Here is a 23,414-nt window from a genome sequence, read left to right as displayed (position 1 = left end):
ATTACCGCCATGATTACCGCCATGATTACAGCCATGATTACCGCTATGATTACCGCCATGATTACCGCCATGATTACCGCCATGATTACCGCCATGATTACCGCCATGATTACCGCCATGATTACCGCCATGATTACCGCCATGATTACCGCCATGATTACAGCCATGATTACCGCCATGATTACCGCCATGATTACCGCCATGATTACCGCCATGATTACAGCCATGATTACCGCCATGATTACCGCCTCACAAGAAACACACGGAAACGTCTCAGCTCAGATCCTCATCCAACGCAAAACCATGAAAAGCGCAAACACACACACACACACACACACACACACACACACACACACACACACACACACACACACACACACACACACACACACACACACACACACACACACACACACACACACACACACACACACACACACAAACTAGCCGGTGCTCTCTATCGCAAGCAGCGTTGTCTGTTTGGATTACATCAAACAAAACAGAGAGGAAACAGAAGGAAAGGAGAAGAGGAGGAATTCATGCCTTCCTTCCTTTATTACAGCTAAGAGAGGAAGAAGGGGCCAGAGATCATGACGGGACCCCTCCAGCTAGCGAGAGCATCATGACCGAGGGAGGGTGGGGGCCCCTCCAGCTAGCCAGAGCATCGTGACAGAGATAGGGTGGTGGCCCCTCCAGCTAGCCAGAGCATCATGACAGAGGGAGGTATGGGGGCCCCTCCAGCTAGCCAGAGCATCGTGACAGAGGGAGGGTGGTGGCCCCTCCAGCTAGCCAGAGCATCGTGACAGAGGGAGGGTGGTGGCCCCTCCAGCTAGCCAGAGCATCATGACAGAGGGAGGGTGGTGGCCCCTCCAGCTAGCCAGAGCATCGTGACAGAGGGTGGGTGGTGGCCCCTCCAGCTAGCCAGAGCATCATGACAGAGGGAGGGTGGGGGCCCCTCCAGCTAGCCAGAGCATCATGACAGAGGGAGGATGGGGGCCCCTCCAGCTAGCCAGAGCATCGTGACAGAGGGAGGGTGGTGGCCCCTCCAGCTAGCCAGAGCATTGTGACAGAGGGAGGATGGGGGCCCCTCCAGCTAGCCAGAGCATCGTGACAGAGGGAGGATGGGGGCCCCTCCAGCTAGCCAGAGCATCGTGACAGAGGGTGGGTGGTGGCCCCTCCAGCTAGCCAGAGCATCGTGACAGAGGGAGGATGGGGGCCCCTCCAGCTAGCCAGAGCATCATGACAGAGGGAGGGTGGGAGACAGAAAGAGAGAGCAACAGAAAGAGTGAGAGAGATCAATTAAAACCATGGCCTTGCGTCTTACCTGAGAGCCCCACAGGGGCCGAGTAGGTAGTTCCTCCAGTCTCTGTGGATGAAGGCCCCGAGTCTGGAGAATCTGAACGGAAAGAAGGAGGGAGTGTGAGAGAAGGGGAGAGAGAGACAGAGGTAAAAGACTGTGTGTTAGAATGAAAGACCAACCACAGTTTGAGCAGAGAGCAGCTGTGAGAGCTGTCAATCACACGGGCTAAATGAAGACCCACTGGACCACTGAGGCCTGGGAGTCTTTCCGTCAGTTCAAACAGCTAGCCAGAAGCACTAACCTCACAGATCCACAGACACTACTGCTAACTCACTACCTACATTATATTTACAGCAGTATGTGGACACCCCTTCAAATTAGTGGATTTGACTATTTCAGCTACACCAATTGCTGACAGGTGTATAAAATCGAGCACACAGCCATGCAATCTCCATAGACAAACATTGGCAGTAGAATGGCCTTACTGAAGAGCTCAGTGACTTTCAACGTGGCACTGTCATAGGATGCCACCTTTCCAACAAGTCAGTTCATCAAATTTCTGCCCTGCTAGAGCTGCCCTGGTCAACTGTAAGTGCTGTTATTGTGAAGTGGAAACGTCTAGGAGCAACAATAGCTCAGCCGTGAAGTGGTAGGCCACACAAACTCACAGAACAGGACCGCCGAGTGCTGAATCGCGTAAAAATTGTCCTCGGTTACATCACTCACTACCGAGTTCCAAACTGCCTCTGGAAGCAACGTCAGCACAATAGGGAGCTTCATGAAATGGGTTTCCATGGCCGAGCAGCCGCACACAAGCCTAAGATTACCATACGTAATGCCAAGCGTTGGCTGGAGTGGTGTAAAGCTCGTCGCCATTGGACTCGGGAGCAGTGGAAACACGTTCTCTGGAGAGATGAATCATGCTTCACCAACTGGCAGTCAAACGGACTAATCAATGCATAGGGCCAACTGTAAAGTTTGGTGGAGGAGGAATAATGGTCTGAGGCTGTTTTCATGGTTCGGGCTAGGCCCCTTAGTTCCAGGGAAGGGAAATCTTAACGCTTTGTGGGAACAGTTTGGGGAAGGCCCTTTCCTGTTTCAGCATGAGAATGCCCCCGTGCACAAAGCGAGTTTGTTGAGATCGGTGTGGAAGAACTTGACTGGCCTGCACAGAGCCCTGACCTCAACCACATCGAACACCTTTGGGATGAATTGGAACGGCGACTGTGAGCCAGGCCTAATCGACCCAACATCAGTGCCCGACCTCACTAATGCTCTTGTGGCTGAATGGAAGCAAGTCTCCGCAGCAATGTTCCAATATCTAGTGGAAAGCCTTCCCAGAAGACTGGAGGTTGTTATAGCAGCAAAGGGGGGACCAACTCCATATTAATGCCCATGATTTTGGAATGAGATGTTCGACGAGCAGGTGTCCACATACTTTTGGCCATGTAGTGTATCTCACTGCTCTTCTTTCTGGTGAAATAACATCAAATATACCATACCACCAAGAAGAGACAGAAGTATCGCCACACATCAAGTCTTAACAGCCCTCCAACAGAGAGTATGAATAGTACTGAGAACTAAAGGGGAAGGCCCCCAACACAAACCACGACTAATCCCATAATCCTCAGCAGTCTCTCCTCAGAGAGACAACTAGAGCGGCCATGTTGGTGGAGGGAGAGAGAGATGGAGAGAGAGAGGTAGAGAGAGTTGCTGGCTGGCAGAGGCTCTGACAGCAGGACCTGGCAGGTCTCAACACACCACATAAAACCCACAGCAGCTCTGTTAGTTCTCCCAGTCCCAACCCCGGAAAACCAACCAAACCCTTCCAACGCAATCACGTTTCCCTTTTTCTTCCAAATGTCTCAGAGAGAGGCCCAGAATAAATAAATGACTGGCTTGGAGGGAAAAAAGGCTTTGCCCTGAAAAACATGTCTGGCTCCACTGTATCCTAACACTACTTTACATATCAGAGCCTTGTTCCGTCCCAAAATGGCACCCTATTCCCTATAAATAGACTACCTTCGACCAGAGCCCTATGGGACTCCCTATAGGCCCTGGTCAAAACTAGTGCACTACATATGGAATAGTGTGTCATGTGGGAGGCAGACAGTGTATCAGAGCTAGTCTCTAATAGAAATATACAGGTTAGCAGGATGCACTCCATCAACCCCAAAACAATGAGTGAGACAGGAAATAGCCCCAGCCTTGAAAACTGTGTTCAGTAAATTTTCTTAATGGCATGCTAACTGACAGAGGAAACTCTCTCTCCCTCTCCTCCCCTGTCTCCGTTGGTGCCCTCTGTCCCTGCTGAGATTAACCCCCTGTCCCTGCTGAGATTAACCCCCAGTACCTGCTGAGATTAACCCCCAGTACCTGCTGAGATTAACCCCCAGTACCTGCTGAGATTAACCCCCAGTCCCTGTTGAGATTAACCCCCAGTCCCTGTTGAGACAGTACCTGCTGAGATTAACCCCCGTCCCTGCTGAGATTAACCCCCAGTCCCTGTTGAGATTAACCCCCAGTCCCTGCTGAGATTAACCCCCAGTCCCTGCTGAGATTAACCCCCAGTACCTGCTGAGATTAATCCCCCAGTACCTGCTGAGATTAACCCCCAGTACCTGTTGAGATTAACCCCCCGTCCCTGTTGAGATTAACACCCAGTCCCTGTTGAGATTAACACCCCAGTCCCTGCAGAGATTAACCCCCAGTCCCTGCTGAGATTAACCCCCAGTCCCTGCTGAGATTAACCCCCAGTCCCTGTTGAGATTATCCCCCGTCCCTGCTGAGATTAGACCCCAGTCCCTGCTGAGATTAAACCCCCGTCCCTGCTGAGATGAACCCCCCGTCCCTGTTGAGATTAACCCCCCGTCCCTGTTGAGATTAACACCCCGTCCCTGTTGAGATTAACACCCCATCCCTGCAGAGATTAACCCCCAGTCCCTGTTGAGATTAACCCCCAGTCCCTGCTGAGATTAACCCCCAGTCCCTGCTGAGATTAGACCCCAGTCCCTGCTGAGATTAAACCCCCATCCCTGCTGAGATTAACCCCCTGTGATCTAATAGTGATGCCACCAATAGGAGACGTAGCAGCGAGGGATATGTGTAATTGATCTTCTATGTAGTGCTTATAACTCCTCTAAGTAGTGTATTAACTCCTCTATGTAGTGTTATAACTCTATGTAGATTTTATAACTCCTCTATGTAGTATTATACCTCCTCTATGTAGTATTATTACTCCTCTATGTAGTATTATAACTCTTCTATGTAGTGTTTATAACTCCTCTATGTAGTGTTTATAACTCCTCTATGTAGTATTATAACTCTTCTATGTAGAATTATTACTCATCCATGTAGTGTATTAACGCCTCTATGTAGTATTATTACTCCTCTATGTAGTGTTTATAACTCCTCTATGTAGTATTATAACTCCTCCATGTAGTGTATATAACTCCTCTATGTAGTGTTTATTACTCCTCTATGTAGTATTATAACTCCTCTATGTAGTGTATATAACTCTATGTAGTATTATTACTCCTCCATGCAGTATTATAACTCTTCTATGTAGTATTATTACTCCTCCATGTAGTGTATTAACTCCTCTATGTAGTATTATAACTCCTCTATGTAGTTTATTAACTCCTCTATGTAGTGTTTATAACTCTGTAGTATTATTACTCCTCCATGTAGTGTATTAACTCCTCTATGTAGTGTATATAACTCCTCTATGTAGTGTATATAACTCCTCTATGTAGTGTATATAACTCCTCTATGTAGTGTTTATAACTCCTCTATGTAGTGTATTAACTCCTCTATGTAGTGTATTAACTCCTCTATGTAGTGTATTAACTCCTCTATGTAGTGTATTAACTCCTCTATGTAGTGTATTAACTCCTCTATGTAGTATTATTACTCCTCTATAAGACAACTACTACTGTCACATCAGATCCAGTCATGAAGCTTTTCCAATATGTAGACTGTAAGTCCGTGAAGTCTCAGGCTCTCTAGGATCAGTAGGACTCTGTCAAAGGGGGTTAGGGGAGGGAAGGAGAGGAAAGAGGAGTGTGCTACTGACTATCGCTGGCTATGCTCAGTCTCTGACTGGCTGACTGACTGACTGACTGACTGGCCTGCTGGCTGGGCAGTGTCTCAGTGTCTAGCTGACTGGTTGTGCTCCATCTCTGTCTCTGTGTGTGGCTGACTGACTGGCTGACTGACTGGCTGACTGGCTGGTATTCAGTAATGATACATTCCATTCTATACATGTCAACAGACTCTGTCCTACACCTTCCATCACCAGAGCCCCATTAGGCAATGCAAGACTACTAGCATTACTGCCTACAAATTAGAGACAGGATTCTAGCCTGGTTCCAGATCTGACTGTGCTGTCTTGCCAACTCATGAATGACCAGTAGTTGGAAAGACAGCACCAACATATCTGGGACCAGCCCCGGTACTGTGGTCAACCTAAAGAGATGCAGGGCCACGGTGATGCAGCCTGCCTCTCTTTCATGGCTGTCCAGGAGGCAGGCCTGGTTTCCTGGGCACGGTTCACTGACCACAGGCCTGAGGTGGAGCTCGTCCAGACCCAAGACCTGGAAGATTCAGTCAGAGAGAGTGATGGATAAAGAGGGAGAGTGAGAGAGGGGGGGCCGTGTAAAACAGAAAGAAACAGAAAATATGGAGGAAGAGTTTGAGAAAGTGGTGAATAGAGTGATTTAATTATTAAAGTAAGTAACAGAGAGACAGAGAGAGGGAGATGGAGGGGGAGAGAGAGAGAAACAAAAAGAGAGAGAGGGAGGGGAGAGAGAGAGAAGGAGGGGGGGGAGAGACAAAAAGAGAGAGATGGGGAGGGAGAGAGAGAGATGGAGGGGAGAGAGAGACAAAAAGAGGGGGAGGGAGAGAGGGAGATGGAGGGGGGAGAGAGACAAAAGAGAGAGGGGGAGGGAGAGAGAGAGATGGAGGGGGGGAGAGAGACAAAAAGAGAGAGGGGGAGGGAGAGAGAGAGAGATGGAGGGGGGAGAGAGACAAAAAGAGAGAGAGCGTGGTAGGCAGCAGCTTCAAACACTGTATGATTCATTTTCCAGGGAGCTAAAACAAACTAGCGTATTACCATGGCAGCTTTGATAATGACCGTGGAGAGACAGACTGGCATGTACATCTGATTCCTGTTCCATACAGAACCCCCCCTCTCTCGTCTCTCTCTCCCACAAACACTCTCAAGCTCTTTTGTTTAGATTTACGCATTCAGCAACACAAACTGAAACATAAGTCTGACTCCCCTTGCTGTTTTTATAGCTGAATGATTATATAATATAGTCATAAACTTCAGACATTGGAAACATCAATGAACTACTAAACCCTTATTATTGACTCGTATTAATATGAAGTGATTATTAATCCCATGTCCTGTTGGCTAACTGTCCACACACACTCTGATCTGTAGTGCCCTTGACGTGGCAGTCATTCAGTCAGTCTGTCTGTTGAACTTGACCAGCGAACGACCAGCTCTGGGTCCAGTAAGGTCTGTCTGTCTGTCTGTCTGTCTGTCTGTCTGTCTGTCTGTCTGTCTGTCTGTCTGTCTGTCTGTCTGTCTGTCTGTCTGTCTGTCTCTCGAATGGATCCTTGTCCTTGTTCTACATGTTCAGTACTTGGTTCTGCTGGTCAAAGACACTTACAAGGGCCTTACAAGATCATGCTCTTAACCCCAGGGGAGTCAAAGTTGACATACACACACTATAGAACCCAAGGGCAGGCAGAGAAAAACCTCTTTCTACTTCACAGCTATTCCTGTCATCATCGATAATATATACTATGTGTTATATATGCAGGTGTTGTGGGACAGGAACCCTGGAGTATTCCACCTATTGTGAGTGACGAGACACAGCATTGCTACGAAGACCCAACCACCATGTAATCCACTTGATAATGTGGCCAGTGGAACACTGTGGTGAGGAGTCAGAGATGTTAGCATGGTAATATGGCCAGTGGAACACTGTGGTGAGGAGTCAGAGATGTTAGCTTGGTAATATGGCCAGTGGAACACTGTGGTGAGGAGTCAGAGATGTTAGCTTGGTAATATGGCCAGTGGAACACTGTGGTGAGGAGTCAGAGATGTTAGCATTGTAATATGGCCAGTGGAACACTGTGGTGAGGGGTCAGAGATGTTAGCTTGGTAATATGGCCAGTGGAACACTGTGGTGAGGAGTCAGAGATGTTAGCATGGTAATATGGCCAGTGGAACACTGTGGTGAGGAGTCAGAGATGTTAGCTTGGTAATATGGCCAGTGGAACACTGTGGTGAGGAGTCAGAGATGTTAGCTTGGTAATATGGCCAGTGGAACACTGTGGTGAGGAGTCAGAGATGTTAGCATGGTAATATGGCCAGTGGAACACTGTGGTGAGGAGTCAGAGATGTTAGCATTGTAATATGGCCAGTGGAACACTGTGGTGAGGAGTCAGAGATGTTAGCATGGTAATATGGCCAGTGGAACACTGTGGTGAGGAGTCAGAGATGTTAGCTTGGTAATATGGCCAGTGGAACACTGTGGTGAGGAGTCAGAGATGTTAGCTTGGTAATATGGCCAGTGGAACACTGTGGTGAGGAGTCAGAGATGTTAGCTTGGTAATATGGCCAGTGGAACACTGTGGTGAGGAGTCAGAGATGTTAGCATTGTAATATGGCCAGTGGAACACTGTGGTGAGGAGTCAGAGATGTTAGCATGGTAATATGGCCAGTGGAACACTGTGGTGAGGAGTCAGAGATGTTAGCATGGTAATATGGCCAGTGGAACACTGTGGTGAGGAGTCAGAGATGTTAGCATTGTAATGTGGCCAGTGGAACACTGTGGTGAGGAGTCAGAGATGTTAGCATTGTAATATGGCCAGTGGAACACTGTGGTGAGGAGTCAGAGATGTTAGCATGGTAATATGGCCAGTGGAACACTGTGGTGAGGAGTCAGAGATGTTAGCATTGTAATATGGCCAGTGGAACACTGTGGTGAGGAGTCAGAGATGTTAGCATTGTAATATGGCCAGTGGAACACTGTGGTGAGGAGTCAGAGATGTTAGCTTGGTAATATGGCCAGTGGAACACTGTGGTGAGGAGTCAGAGATGTTAGCATTGTAATATGGCCAGTGGAACACTGTGGTGAGGAGTCAGAGATGTTAGCATTGTAATATGGCCAGTGGAACACTGTGGTGAGGAGTCAGAGATGTTAGCATTGTAATATGGCCAGTGGAACACTGTGGTGAGGAGTCAGAGATGTTAGCTTGGTAATATGGCCAGTGGAACACTGTGGTGAGGAGTCAGAGATGTTAGCATTGTAATATGGCCAGTGGAACACTGTGGTGAGGAGTCAGAGATGTTAGCATGGTAATATGGCCAGTGGAACACTGTGGTGAGGAGTCAGAGATGTTAGCATGGTAATCTGGCTAGTGGAACACTGTGGTGAGGGGTCAGAGTTGTTAGCATGGTAATGTGGCCAGTGGAACACTGTGGTGAGGAGTCAGAGATGTTAGCATGGTAATATGGCTAGTGGAACACTGTGGTGAGGAGTCAGAGATGTTAGCATGGTAATATGGCTAGTGGAACACTGTGGTGAGGGGTCAGAGTTGTTAGCATGGCAATGTGGCCAGTGGAACACTGTGGTGAGGAGTCAGAGGATTAAAAAGAGCTACAGAGGACAAACACACAAGGACTGAAGTGTACAGATGCCTGACAGACAGACAGAGGTATTCCCTCTGAGCCAAGGGAGCCATCAGTCTGACTCCTCTCCTCTAGTTCTATATAGTCTGACTCCTCTCCTCTAGTTCTATATAGTCTGACTCCTCTCCTCTAGTTCTATATAGTCTGACTCCTCTCCTCTAGTTCTATATAGTCTGACTCCTCTCCTCTAGTTCTATATAGTCTGACTCCTCTCCTCTAGTTCTATATAGTCTGACACCTCTCCTCTAGTTCTATATAGTCTGACTCCTCTCCTCTAGTTCTATATAGTCTGACCCCTCTCCTCTAGTTCTATATAGTCTGACTCCTCTCCTCTAGTTCTATATAGTCTGACTCCTCTCCTCTAGTTCTATATAGTCTGACTCCTCTCCTCTAGTTCTATATAGTCTGACTCCTCTCCTCTAGTTCTATATAGTCTGACTCCTCTCCTCTAGTTCTATATAGTCTGACTCCTCTCCTCTAGTTCTATATAGTCTGACTCCTCTCCTCTAGTTCTATATAGTCTGACTCCTCTCCTCTAGTTCTATATAGTCTGACTCCTCTCCTCTAGTTCTATATAGTCTGACTCCTCTCCTCTAGTTCTATATAGTCTGACTCCTCTCCTCTAGTTCTATATAGTCTGACTCCTCTCCTCTAGTTCTATATAGTCTGACTCCTCTCCTCTAGTTCTATATAGTCTGACTCCTCTCCTCTAGTTCTATATAGTCTGACTCCTCTCCTCTAGTTCTATATAGTCTGACTCCTCTCCTCTAGTTCTATATAGTCTGACTCCTCTCCTCTAGTTCTATATAGTCTGACTCCTCTCCTCTAGTTCTATATAGTCTGACTCCTCTCCTCTAGTTCTATATAGTCTGACTCCTCTCCTCTAGTTCTATATAGTCTGACTCCTCTCCTCTAGTTCTATATAGTCTGACACCTCTCCTCTAGTTCTATATAGTCTGACTCCTCTCCTCTAGTTCTATATAGTCTGACACCTCTCCTCTAGTTCTATATAGTCTGACTCCTCTCCTCTAGTTCTATATAGTCTGACTCCTCTCCTCTAGTTCTATATAGTCTGACACCTCTCCTCTAGTTCTATATAGTCTGACTCCTCTCCTCTAGTTCTATATAGTCTGACTCCTCTCCTCTAGTTCTATATAGTCTGACTCCTCTCCTCTAGTTCTATATAGTCTGACTCCTCTCCTCTAGTTCTATATAGTCTGACTCCTCTCCTCTAGTTCTATATAGTCTGACTCCTCTCCTCTAGTTCTATATAGTCTGACTCCTCTCCTCTAGTTCTATATAGTCTGACTCCTCTCCTCTAGTTCTATATAGTCTGACTCCTCTCCTCTAGTTCTATATAGTCTGACACCTCTCCTCTAGTTCTATATAGTCTGACTCCTCTCCTCTAGTTCTATATAGTCTGACTCCTCTCCTCTAGTTCTATATAGTCTGACTCCTCTCCTCTATGTGTGTGTGAATCTCCCTCTGCAGCCCAGCCACACTCCACTCCATTGTCCTATTAATATCTGTCCTCTCTCTAGTCTCTATTGTCTTAGACTGAACCCTCCAAGAATCCCAGCTGCACATGCCTTCCTCTCCTTTCTTTCCCTCTGTTCAATGAAATATACTTTCTCCTTTCTTTCCCTCTGTTCAATGAAAGATATTTTCTCCTTCTCTGCTCTAGGGGGGGGAACTCTGCCCTGGACCTTTCCTCCTTCTCTCTGTCTTCCTTTCCTCCTTCTCTCTGTCTTCCTTTCCTCCCTCTCTCTCTGTCTTCCTTTCTTCCCTCTCTCTCTGTCTTCCTTTCTTCCCTCTCTCTCTGTCTTCCTTTCCTCCCTCTCTCTCTGTCTTCCTTTCCTCCCTCTCTGTCTGTCTTCCTTTCTTCCCTCTCTCTCTGTCTTCCTTTCTTCCCTCTCTCTCTGTCTTCCTTTCCTCCCTCTCTCTCTGTCTTCCTTTCTTCCCTCTCTCTCTGTCTTCCTTTCCTCCCTCTCTCTCGGTCTTCCTTTCCTCCCTCTCTCTCTGTCTTCCTTTCCTCCCTCTCTCTCTGTCTTCCTTTCTTCCCTCTCTCTCTGTCTTCCTTTCTTCCCTCTCTCTCTGTCTTCCTTTCCTCCCTCTCTCTCTGTCTTCCTTTCCTCCCTCTCTCTCTGTCTTCCTTTCCTCCCTCTCTGTCTGTCTTCCTTTCTTCCCTCTCTCTGTCTTCCTTTCCTCCCTCTCTCTCTGTCTTCCTTTCCTCCCTCTCTCTCTGTCTTCCTTTCCTCCCTCTCTCTCTGTCTTCCTTTCTTCCCTCTCTCTCTGTCTTCCTTTCCTCCCTCTCTCTCTGTCTTCCTTTCCTCCCTCTCTCTCTGTCTTCCTTTCTTCCCTCTCTCTCTGTCTTCCTTTCCTCCCTCTCTCTCTGTCTTCCTTTCTTCCCTCTCTCTCTGTCTTCCTTTCTTCCCTCTCTCTGTCTTCCTTTCTTCCCTCTCTCTCTGTCTTCCTTTCCTCCCTCTCTCTCTGTCTTCCTTTCCTCCCCCTCTCTCTGTCTTCCTTTCCTCCCTCTCTCTCTGTCTTCCTTTCCTCCCCCTCTCTCTGTCTTCCTTTCCTCCCTCTCTCTGCGTCTTTCTTCCCTCTCTCTCTGTCTTCCTTTCTTCCCTCTCTCTCTGTCTTCCTTTCCTCCCTCTCTCTCTGTCTTCCTTTCCTCCCTCTCTCTCTGTCTTCCTTTCCTCCCTCTCTGTCTGTCTTCCTTTCTTCCCTCTCTCTGTCTTCCTTTCCTCCCTCTCTCTCTGTCTTCCTTTCCTCCCTCTCTCTCTGTCTTCCTTTCCTCCCTCTCTCTCTGTCTTCCTTTCCTCCCTCTCTGTCTGTCTTCCTTTCTTCCCTCTCTCTGTCTTCCTTTCCTCCCTCTCTCTCTGTCTTCCTTTCCTCCCTCTCTCTCTGTCTTCCTTTCTTCCCTCTCTCTCTGTCTTCCTTTCCTCCCTCTCTCTCTGTCTTCCTTTCCTCCCTCTCTCTCTGTCTTCCTTTCTTCCCTCTCTCTCTGTCTTCCTTTCCTCCCTCTCTCTCTGTCTTCCTTTCTTCCCTCTCTCTCTGTCTTCCTTTCTTCCCTCTCTCTGTCTTCCTTTCTTCCCTCTCTCTGTCTTCCTTTCCTCCCTCTCTCTCTGTCTTCCTTTCCTCCCCCTCTCTCTGTCTTCCTTTCCTCCCTCTCTCTCTGTCTTCCTTTCCTCCCCCTCTCTCTGTCTTCCTTTCCTCCCTCTCTCTGCGTCTTTCTTCCCTCTCTCTCTGTCTTCCTTTCTTCCCTCTCTCTCTGTCTTCCTTTCCTCCCTCTCTCTCTGTCTTCCTTTCCTCCCTCTCTCTCTGTCTTCCTTTCCTCCCTCTCTGTCTGTCTTCCTTTCTTCCCTCTCTCTGTCTTCCTTTCCTCCCTCTCTCTCTGTCTTCCTTTCCTCCCTCTCTCTCTGTCTTCCTTTCCTCCCTCTCTCTCTGTCTTCCTTTCTTCCCTCTCTCTCTGTCTTCCTTTCCTCCCTCTCTCTCTGTCTTCCTTTCCTCCCTCTCTCTGCGTCTTTCTTCCCTCTCTCTCTGTCTTCCTTTCCTCCCTCTCTCTCTGCGTCTTTCTTCCCTCTCGGTGTCTTCCTTTCTGTCTTCCTCCATCTCTCTTTCTTCTTTTCACCTCACCACGACCAGAGGAGACTAGAGTGTGTGTGTGTGTGTGTGTGTGCGTGCGTGCGTGCATGCACACATGCGCGCTGGGACTTGACTCATTCGTTCACATCACTCAGTGGAAGCGGCACTCCAAAAAGACAAGTTGAAGTGTAGTAGACATTAGTGAAGCCTCGCAGGAAGCTGCCTCCCTAACCATGTCATCCTACCCAGCTAGCCTCGCAGGAAGCTGCCTCCCTAACCATGTCATCCTACCCAGTTAGCCTCGCAGGAAGCTGCCTCCCTAACCATGTCATACTACCCAGTTAGCCTCGCAGGAAGCTGCCTCCCTAACCATGTCATCCTACCAAGCTAGCCTCGCAGGAAGCTGCCTCCCTAACCATGTCATCCTACCCAGCTAGCCTCGCAGGAAGCTGCCTCCCTAACCATGTCATCCTACCCAGTTAGCCTCGCAGGAAGCTGCCTCCCTAACCATGTCATCCTACCCAGCTAGCCTCGCAGGAAGCTGCCTCCCTAACCATGTCATCCTACCCAGCTAGCCTCGCAGGAAGCTGCCTCCCTAACCATGTCATCCTACCCAGCTAGCCTCGCAGGAAGCTTCCTCCCTAACCATGTCATCCTACCCAGCTAGCCTCGCAGGAAGCTGCCTCCCTAACCATGTCATCCTACCCAGCTAGCCTCGCAGGAAGCTGCCTCCCTAACCATGTCATCCTACCCAGTTAGCCTCGCAGGAAGCTGCCTCCCTAACCATGTCATCCTACCCAGTTAGCCTCGCAGGAAGCTGCCTCCCTAACCATGTCATCCTACCCAGCTAGCCTCGCAGGAAGGTTCCTCCCTAACCATGTCATCCTACCCAGTTAGCCTCGCAGGAAGCTGCCTCCCTAACCATGTCATCCTACCCAGCTAGCCTCGCAGGAAGCTGCCTCCCTAACCATGTCATCCTACCCAGCTAGCCTCGCAGGAAGCTGCCTCCCTAACCATGTCATCCTACTCAGCTAGCCTCGCAGGAAGCTTCCTCCCTAACCATGTCATCCTACTCAGCTAGCCTCGCAGGAAGCTGCCTCCCTAACCATGTCATCCTACCCAGCTAGCCTCGCAGGGAGCTGCCTCCCTAACCATGTCATCCTACCCAGCTAGCCTCGCAGGAAGATGCCTCCCTAACCATGTCATCCTACCCAGTTAGCCTCGCAGGAAGCTGCCTCCCTAACCATGTCATCCTACCCAGCTAGCCTCGCAGGAAGCTGCCTCCCCTAACCATGTCATCCTACTCAGCTAGCCTCGCAGGAAGATGCCTCCCCTAACCATGTCATCCTACCCAGCTAGCCTCGCAGGAAGATGCCTCCCTAACCATGTCATCCTACTCAGCTAGCCTCGCAGGAAGATGCCTCCCTAACCATGTCATCCTACCCAGTTAGCCTCACAGGAAGATGCCTCCCTAACCATGTCATCCTACTCAGCTAGCCTCGCAGGAAGCTGCCTCCCTAACCATGTCATCCTACCCAGCTAGCCTCGCAGGAAGCTGCCTCCCTAACCATGTCATCCTACCCAGCTAGCCTCGCAGGAAGCTGCCTCCCTAACCATGTCATCCTACCCAGCTAGCCTCGCAGGAAGCTGCCTCCCTAACCATGTCATCCTACCCAGCTAGCCTCGCAGGAAGCTGCCTCCCTAACCATGTCATCCTACCCAGCTAGCCTCGCAGGAAGCTGCCTCCCTAACCATGTCATCCTACCCAGCTAGCCTCGCAGGAAGCTGCCTCCCTAACCATGTCATCCTACTCAGCTAGACCCAGTCCAGAGAGCAGACCCAGCGGTGAAGTCCCTGGGAAGTTAGGTCTGTCACAAATTCCACCCTATTCCCTATATAGTTCACTGTTTTTGAAAAAGGCAAAGTCAAAAGTATTGCACTATACAGGAAATAGGGGACGTTCTCTCTGTGCGGTCTGGTCAAAGTCATGCAGGAAACCCCAAAACTGTCTGATTCATAAAGGAGTGACTCACAGCCGCCATCAAAACACTTCAACTAACTTCAGTAGCTGGTCCTCGCTTAACTTTCCCTCTTCTCTTCATTCACTATCTATTCAATTATGATATTTCTGTCATTTTTTTAACCTTTATTTAACTAGGCAAGTCAATTAAGAACAAATTCTTATTTACAATGACGGCCTACATCGGCCAAACCCGGACGACGCTGGGCCAATTGTCCACCACCCTATGGGACTCCCAATCATGGCCGGTTGTGATACAGCCTGGATTCGAACCAGGGTGTCTGTAGTGACGCCTCTAACACCGAGATGCAGTGCCTTAGACCGCTGCACCACTAAAATGATGATCACCATGTATCATATGTATCTAAAGTTTAACATAGACATGAGAGGGTGGCAGGTAGCCTAGTGGTTAGAGCGTTGGACTAGTAACCGAAAGGTTGCTAGATTGAATCCCTGAGCTGATAAGGTACAAATCTGTCGTTCTGCCCCTGAACAAGGCAGTTAACCCACTGTTCCTAGGCCGTCATTGAAAATAAGAATTTGTTCTTAACTGACTTGCTTAGTTAAATAAAATAAATAAACATCTATCTGCCCATATTAGAGACTTGGATGAGTCTCATGATTGTCTATAGCTGCAAACACAGCAGTTTAATCGTCCAACTTCCCTTTTTGGCAGACAAATACTTCTATATATATATATATTTCAGATAATAGACTTCCTTCTAAAATGGCTCACAGACCTAATGACAGGCTTGCATGAACACACAAAAGCTCTACGCACGCACGCGCGCGCACGCACGCACGCACGCACGCACGCACGCACGCACGCACACACACACACACACACACACACACACACACACACACACACACACACACACACACACACACACACACACACAGCAGTGTGACACTCCCAACCCTCAGCCATAATCTACAGTCAGATTCATTCAACAGATAAAACATGGCTCCATAAATCTTTCTGTTTTTCCCCTTGTGTTTGTGATCCACATTTCCCATAAGCTCTCTCCCCTCCCTGCAGACGGCACCACCCCTTCATACACACACACACACACACACACACACACACACACACACACACACACACACACACACACACGTATGTGTGTCCTGCATGTGTGTGTATATGTTACCTCCTGTGTGTGTCTCCTCTCTCTCCTCTGGTGCCAATACTGTTTATCTGTCCTGCTAGGTCACCCCCTCCGGACAAAAGTTTGTGCAGACAGACAACCACTGCAGAGCTGGTGCCAGCCTGGAATGGGCCCTGGCCTTGGCTACCCGCCATTCTATTAAAGGGCCCTGGTCGGCCCTGGCGCTGCCCAGACAGTCCTCTCTCAGTCTGACTAGCACCATAAATCAAACATTTCCATATCCTCACAGAAGTATTTAGAAATTACCAGGCAAAAGTGTAATGTTGTTGTAATAATGTTGATATAAACTTTGTTGTAATAACATTGTTATAAACTTTATAATATACAGTTATATTTTTCACAAATGGTGAATAACTATATATATATATAAAAAAAAAATATATATATATATATATATATATATATATATATATATATATATATATATATTAACTTGTATTGATTTCAAGTGTATGACCGTGGAAAATCATATGCTGAAAAAATACAAACCCCAAAAACCTTAACATTCATGAGAACAATAAAACAGAACTCACCGGCTGGTTTAAGAAAGTCCATTGGATATCGGGAATAAGGAGGAGGGGGGGACTCTGAAATGAAAAGAAAGAAATAGACAGAAGAGAGAGAGAAAAGACAGAGCAAAACAGAGCATGAGAAAAAGCGTCCAGGGAAAGATGAAACGTATGATAACAGTTGGCATTCTTTTTGGAAAAGTGTTTGTATTATCAGTGGGGGTTGGAGGCAGGGCAGGCAGCGAGGCAGCCATGCGGCGATTGCCTTGATATCTGACGAGGAGATAAACAGAGCGCGCCTGGCGCCAGCCTCTAGGCGACTATCTGACTAGGCTCCGACTCCGGCTGTGGGAGATACGGGCCTCTTTGCTCACACCACAACAGGACACTCCAATCGGAATCGCTGCCTGGCTGCAAGCAAACTAACTTGGTCCAGACTGACTGTCAAATACAACAAGATACTTGGAGGTCAAGGATAGGAAATTTAAAATTGAGTTGAATATTGTGCATCTTCTTTGTTATTACAAGTAGCCTTACATGAAAAGATGGTCACGTTCAATCAAATAAATGTACTTTTCATGTGACAAGACGCGCTCCTGACTACTTCCTATAAAGGTTTGAAGCCATCCTTGTTCAAATACTCCACATCTAGATTTGAATATACTGTACAAGAGGGATTTAATATATGCATTCTACAGAACATAATGGTATAGGAAACCTACAAAATAAGAGCAAGATCCCCCTGCAGTTTAGAAAATTATTTCTAAACTTTTCAATTTTTATATAAAAGCAAACAAATCTATAAATAAAAACAATAACTAGGCCAAACTAGGGGCAGCAGGTCGCCTAGTTGTTAGAGCGTTGGGCCAGTAACCTGAAAGGTTGCCAGATCGAATCCCTAAACTGACAAGCTAAAAGTCTGTCAATCTGGCCCTAAAAAAGGCAAATATCCCGCTGTTCCTAGGCCGTCATTGTAAATAATACTTTGTTGTTAACTGATTTTCATAGTAAAAAAAAAGCTTGGCCACACCAATAAAATATGTCTACCGCTCACTATAAATAATAAAGCCATAATATAATTGCAACTGTTTTGATTTGTGAGGGGCCCTTCAAAGCAAATGTTAAATCATTTCCCATATCCTAGATAGAATAATTATACATCTAACCTTAAGGAAATAGTGATTATGCTAACGGTTGTGCTGCTAAAACGTCATACCAACCAAGTCTGACCTATAGCGTTGCAATTGATACAACCGGTAATTGTGTCTGGGAAAGTTTACATGCCAATCAATTTACCCACACACAATACTAAACAGTGTACCAATTATAGTCTAGGGCTATATTTTTGCAATTGCAGATTTCGATTTATTTTTCACGTTATAATCTTTGGTTTAAAAAATGTTTTATAAATAACTTACCGAGTTCACAAAGCCTGCTCATGTGGTGCGGATTGCAGCAAACGAGTTCTGGGTTAATTTCCCCATAGGATTCACAGCAAGATAGCCTTTTTAATTCCGAGAAATCCATGAGGTCCGGCCACCGAAACACTTTGTAGAGCAGCAAGGGGAGGGAATAAGACTGCTGACCCAGTTTGGTGTCCACTTTGCTGGGTAGGAGCAGGCAGGGGCTCCGTGCACCCCCCTTTGACTCGACCGCTTGCAAGAGCCCCTCTAATTGTTTGTCTTTTATTTGTTTCAGTATCGAGTGGGTCAGGGCTTTCAATTCAGCATCCGTTCCGGCGCTGGTTTTTCCGGCAACCTTCGTCGATTTACCCATACAGCAACCCCCGGATCCATGCGTTCGTGTATCCGCATCCCCGTCGCCCTCGACCGGCGCACGGCTCCTCCAGAGTCGCCGGACGAGCCCAGTTCGTTTGGTCCTAAACATGCGGGACGAAAAGAGGGTTTCCCGGCTAAAAAACGAGCATGATGTACGCAAATCATGAAGATTCCGGGATCCGTGTACAGGCAACGACAAGCAGCCTGAGATAATAGTATGGAGAAACTGGGAGTTGGAGAAGGCAAGAAAATCTGTAGCATACGCCAGTCTTTAATAAAAAATAAAATAAAACAATAAACCCCGCAAAGAAAATCAAGGCTGCAGTCGTGATAGTAACCTTCTCTGTAAGGAGAAATGAACCATCACCTTAACGGAATTATAAACCTAGAATGGTCCGACTAAAATGCAGCTATATCCAAATATAAACCTTTTTCAATGTAAGAACGCGGAGCATCTAGAATACAAAATAGCAGCATAAAGAATTTGTTACAATGTTGAACTACTGTGAACATGAAATGCTTCATTCGTTCCGTTCATTCAGTAGCCCATGTAGAAAGATAAACATTGTAACAGATGATATTTTATGCATATGGTTACGAGTTGGGTTTCTGTGTAATTTGGAGCAGGTAAATTGCCTAGTTAAATACTAGAATTAGGCTGTATATCCATGAGGAAAAAAACGAAGCTGTCCAGTTTTCTTTAGAAAAAAAATAATCCACAGGACTGATCCGACAGCAAAAAGGCTTTAACAAAGGCTGTTATCTACGTTGTATCCCTTATCTTCTAAATATCATATCTGTCTGCACATGATGTGATCTTCAATATAGATTTAGACCTTACGAGAGGACGAAAGGATCCCCTAAACAGATCCAAAACTAGGTAGCAAATCCAAAACTGGAGCCGCTTTAGTGTCAGACAGAAATCTGCCTTAGTAGGGTAGTCGCACAGAGCCCCGTCTACCGTCCGTTGTACCAGAATTATATGTCCAAATATCCCTTTATAAATTAATCCAGCCACTTATTGAATGAGGTTTCCGTAGTCCAAGGAATAAAGCGATTTGAGTGGCGACAAAGAAGTGATGCGATCTTCAGAAAAGGTCTGCGAATGACGCGAATAGTTTAAGTGCCCTTGCTCGCTATCTCTTTCTAACTCTGAGCTCTGAGTCTCCAGTGCGCAGTGGCGCGCCCCGTCACGTGGGTGTCTAGACACCCTGTCGCTTGAAAAAAGGGATTGTGTTGCGCAAACAAGAGATCAAGTAGTTTAGGCTGCTACATACAGAGACATCGTTTGGGTAGGAAAGTTACATTTTCCAAAAGTTACAAAGGAAAAAACGTTGTAAATAATGCGTAAACATCGTGTGGGAAATAAAAACATGGAGCTAAAATGGCTATTTTACTGTAGAAATGAAACACTCTCTCTTGCTCTCTCTGTCTCTCTCTCTCAGGGTAATATTTGACAAAACATTTTTTTTACTTTTTATTTATTTTGCGCCATATGATCACATTAATGAAGTAGGCCTAAATACAAATAACTATGATTTACGTTGATCATAATAGTAGGCTAATAATAATAATAATAATAATAACATTACTGATAATAATAACAACAATAATACTGATAATAATAACATTACTGATAAAAACAACAATAACATTACTGATAATAATAATAACAATAACATTACTGATAATAATAACAATAATAATACTGAAAATAATAACAACATTACTGATAATAACAATAACAATAGCATTACTGACAATAATACCAATAATAATACTGATAACAATAACATTACTGATAATAACAATAACAATAATAAAACAATGCCCAATTATAATAAGTGTTGATATTATAATAATGACATCATTACATCCACATTAGTATCATTACTGTTATTGTTATTATTGGGATATTCATATCATGTTTCCCTTTGATGTTGAATAACCTAGTTGCATGTCTCTGAACCTTTTTCCCATGAATGAGCTCAACCAACTATTGCCTCCCTCTGGTCAAAGAAAGTTATTACCCTGTGAAACCCATTGATGTATGTAATGTACAGGATGTAACCTTGTGTAAATTCCTCTGTCTGTTTCGGTCTCTATAAGTTGTCTATTGCAAGCTGCACCGGATCAACAACTAAAATTCTGGGTATGTGTAACTGTACTTAGCCAATAAAAGGGATTCTGATGTAGGTTGCCTACATGTTTAATAAACATTGTTTATTAAGCTACACATTACTCATCACGGACAAGTTCACGGCTGTCGTACAACACTTTTTGCTTCGATAATTCCAAACAGTTGGGTTGTGGACCATAGAATTAGTTAATTTAATAGGATCTCTATGTTGTCGATGTCGACTCTGTTTACGTCGGAGACTGGCGACTGGTGCCAATCAGTACAGTAGATTAGTGACACTGTAGCCTCATCTCAGTCTGTCTGAGTAGCCTACCTCCAAGTCGCCATTAACACGGGTTAATCGTATGGATTGGAGCACCAGTTGAGAGAGGTTTCCTTGCCCATTAACACGGGTTAATCGTATGGATTGGAGCACCAGTTGAGAGAGGTTTCCTTGCCCATTAACACGGGTTAATCGGATGGATTGGAGCACCAGTTGAGAGAGGTTTCCTTGCCCATTAACACGGGTTAATCGTATGGATTGGAGCCCCAGTTGAGAGAGGTTTCCTTGCCCATTAACACGGGTTAATCGTATGGATTGGAGCACCAGTTGAGAGAGGTTTCCTTGCCCATTAACACGGGTTAATCGTATGGATTGGAGCCCCAGTTGAGAGAGGTTTCCTTGCCCATTAACACGGGTTAATCGTATGGATTGTAGCCCCAGTTGAGAGAGGTTTCCTTGCCCATTAACACGGGTTAATCGTATGGATTGGAGCCCCAGTTGAGAGAGGTTTCCTTGCCCATTAACACGGGTTAATCGTATGGATTGGAGCACCAGTTGAGAGAGGTTTCCTTGCCCATTAACACGGGTTAATCGTATGGATTGGAGCACCAGTTGAGAGAGGTTTCCTTGCCCATTAACACGGGTTAATCGTATGGATTGGAGCACCAGTTGAGAGAGGTTTCCTTGCCCATTAACACGGGTTAATCGTATGGATTGGAGCACCAGTTGAGAGAGGTTTCCTTGCCCATTAACACGGGTTAATCGTATGGATTGGAGCACCAGTTGAGAGAGGTTTCCTTGCCCATTAACACGGGTTAATCGTATGGATTGGAGCACCAGTTGAGAGAGGTTTCCTTGCCCATTAACACGGGTTAATCGTATGGATTGGAGCACCAGTTGAGAGAGGTTTCCTTACCCATTAACTATGGGGTTTATAGGCCTATTATTTCTGTTATTGTGCTGCATGGGAAAATGTAAACTTCCACGGGCCATTTTTGAAATACTGATACATTTCTGCATGATAATATGGCTCCATCTGATTAAAAGTAGCTTAATTAATGCATTTCTTTCAGAGGTAAACTAAATAGGCCTTGTACAAATTCACCGAAAGTATTGAATGTCATTCATTTAAAGAAAATGCTTTGAGGAATGGGCTTTATAAGGTGTGGGGAGTAGAGAAGACTAGCATGCAACCTCCCCTGAGTCCCCACCCCAAAGTCTACAGACTAGTAGGGCAACCTCCCCTGAGTCCCCACCCCAAAGTCTACAGACTAGTAGGGCAACCTCCCCTGAGTCCCCACCCCAAAGTCTACAGACTAGTAGGGCAACCTCCCCTGAGTCCCCACCCCAAAGTTTACAGACTAGTAGGGCAACCTCCCCTAAGTCCCCACCCCAAAGTCTACAGACTAGTAGGGCAACCTCCCCTGAGTCCCCACCCCAAAGTCTACAGACTAGTAGAGCTACCTCCCCTGAGTCCCCTGCTCAAAGTCTACAGACTAGTAGGGCAACCTCCCCTGAGTCCCCACCCCAAAGTCTACAGACTAGTAGGGCAACCTCCCCTGAGTCCCCACCCCAAAGTCTACAGACTAGTAGGGCAACCTCCCCTGAGTCCCCACCCCAAAGTCTACAGACTAGTAGGGCAACCTCCCCTGAGTCCCCTGCTCAAAGTTACACACCTCAAGCAAAGGTGTGATATGATTTATGATAACATCTGTCCCTTTAAACTGACTTGGTGGTCGCTGGACAGACAGGTTTGATTGACTCTGTGAGTGAACTGAAGAATGCCGGCCGCTGTAGCCTTATTGTGTCCGATAGGCGGTCAGTTGGGGAGGGGAAGCTGCAGACAGCAGTCCTATGTTCATTTAGGTGCCAGTCAGGCCAGGCCAGGCAGTGAGCGTCGCTGCAGGGCAGTGGGATGGATGATGGTAATGATGATGGGATATGTGTGTTGTGTTCGCGATGGGAGGCGCCGCCGCCAGTCAATGGCTCAAGTCTCATTGTTCCACCGGATTCCCCACTGGCGCCGCACGAGAGCTTGAGCTCAACCAACCCGGCCGGCAGCAACCCGCAAACATTTTTTTATGTAGTCTGGAAGTAATTTACACCACAACCAACCACACTGTTCACAACAGAACAAGTTTATAGGAAACTGAAGCTATCTCTGTTTGTAATGAAAAGAAAGTGGATTCCCACAGACTACATGCAGGAAGTATTTTATCAAGTCATTTTTCATTTTGAATTGATAAAAACAAAATAATGGAGGTAGGCCTATCCAGTCTACTAATTAATATAGGATTATGCCTTCTATTCATACATATACAAATATTCTCAATATCCTTACAACAAAACTCAGTTTGAAATACAAAAGATAACTATTAACATATTTTAACTGTCGATAATCCATAATATCAAGCAGATATTAAGGATGATTGATATTACGCGCATGTAGCCTACTTTGAATGCATTGGAAGTGGATAGCACAGTGTTGTAAGTGGAAATACATGATAATAATGTATTTCAGCCATGAAAAGTCTAGATAACCTTTAGTAATGTAATTTATTAACACACTGGACTGGTTTCATGCAGAAGCAATTAAACAAGATCACTCCACTGGAACAACCATGCACAGAATGTGATTCATATTTTATGCGACATGAATGGCGACCTATGCTTATGTCAAGCAACTGCACAGATAAGAGCGATAATAAATTAGGCGAACTTTAAAGTTGAATTAAAAAGGAGATGATTAATCATTTGATCTCAGAGCAGATAGAACCAAACTGCAAGCAAAGGAGAGTAAAGAAAGACATTCCCCAGTTACCACATTCTCAAGTGGTAACCAAGGGTAGGCCTCAGCTACAAAGTTGCATTGGTGTATTTAAGTAAAAATACTTTCAAGTACTAAAGTCGTTGTATGGGTCATCTGTACTTACTTTA

General features: G+C 46.2%; 1 protein-coding gene across 1 annotated transcript in view; it reads right to left on the bottom strand.

Annotated features, from left to right (window-relative positions):
- Positions 1 to 19,239, bottom strand: part of smad7 (SMAD family member 7) — a 60,841-nt gene extending 41,602 nt beyond the window's left edge. The window contains exons 1-3 of the mRNA XM_014138836.2: positions 17,716 to 19,239; positions 16,322 to 16,375; positions 1,325 to 1,396 (exon numbers count right to left, since the gene is read on the bottom strand). Coding sequence (XP_013994311.1) covers positions 1,325 to 1,396; positions 16,322 to 16,375; positions 17,716 to 18,184 — 595 coding nt within the window. The 5' untranslated portion in view covers positions 18,185 to 19,239. The remainder of the gene's footprint in view (positions 1 to 1,324; positions 1,397 to 16,321; positions 16,376 to 17,715) is intronic.
- Positions 19,240 to 23,414: the final 4,175 nt, after the last annotated feature.

Source organism: Salmo salar, chromosome ssa13, assembly GCF_905237065.1.
Source record: "Salmo salar chromosome ssa13, Ssal_v3.1, whole genome shotgun sequence".
Classification (NCBI taxonomy): Eukaryota; Metazoa; Chordata; class Actinopteri; order Salmoniformes; family Salmonidae; genus Salmo; species Salmo salar.
This window is presented reverse-complemented; position numbering and strand designations above follow the sequence as displayed.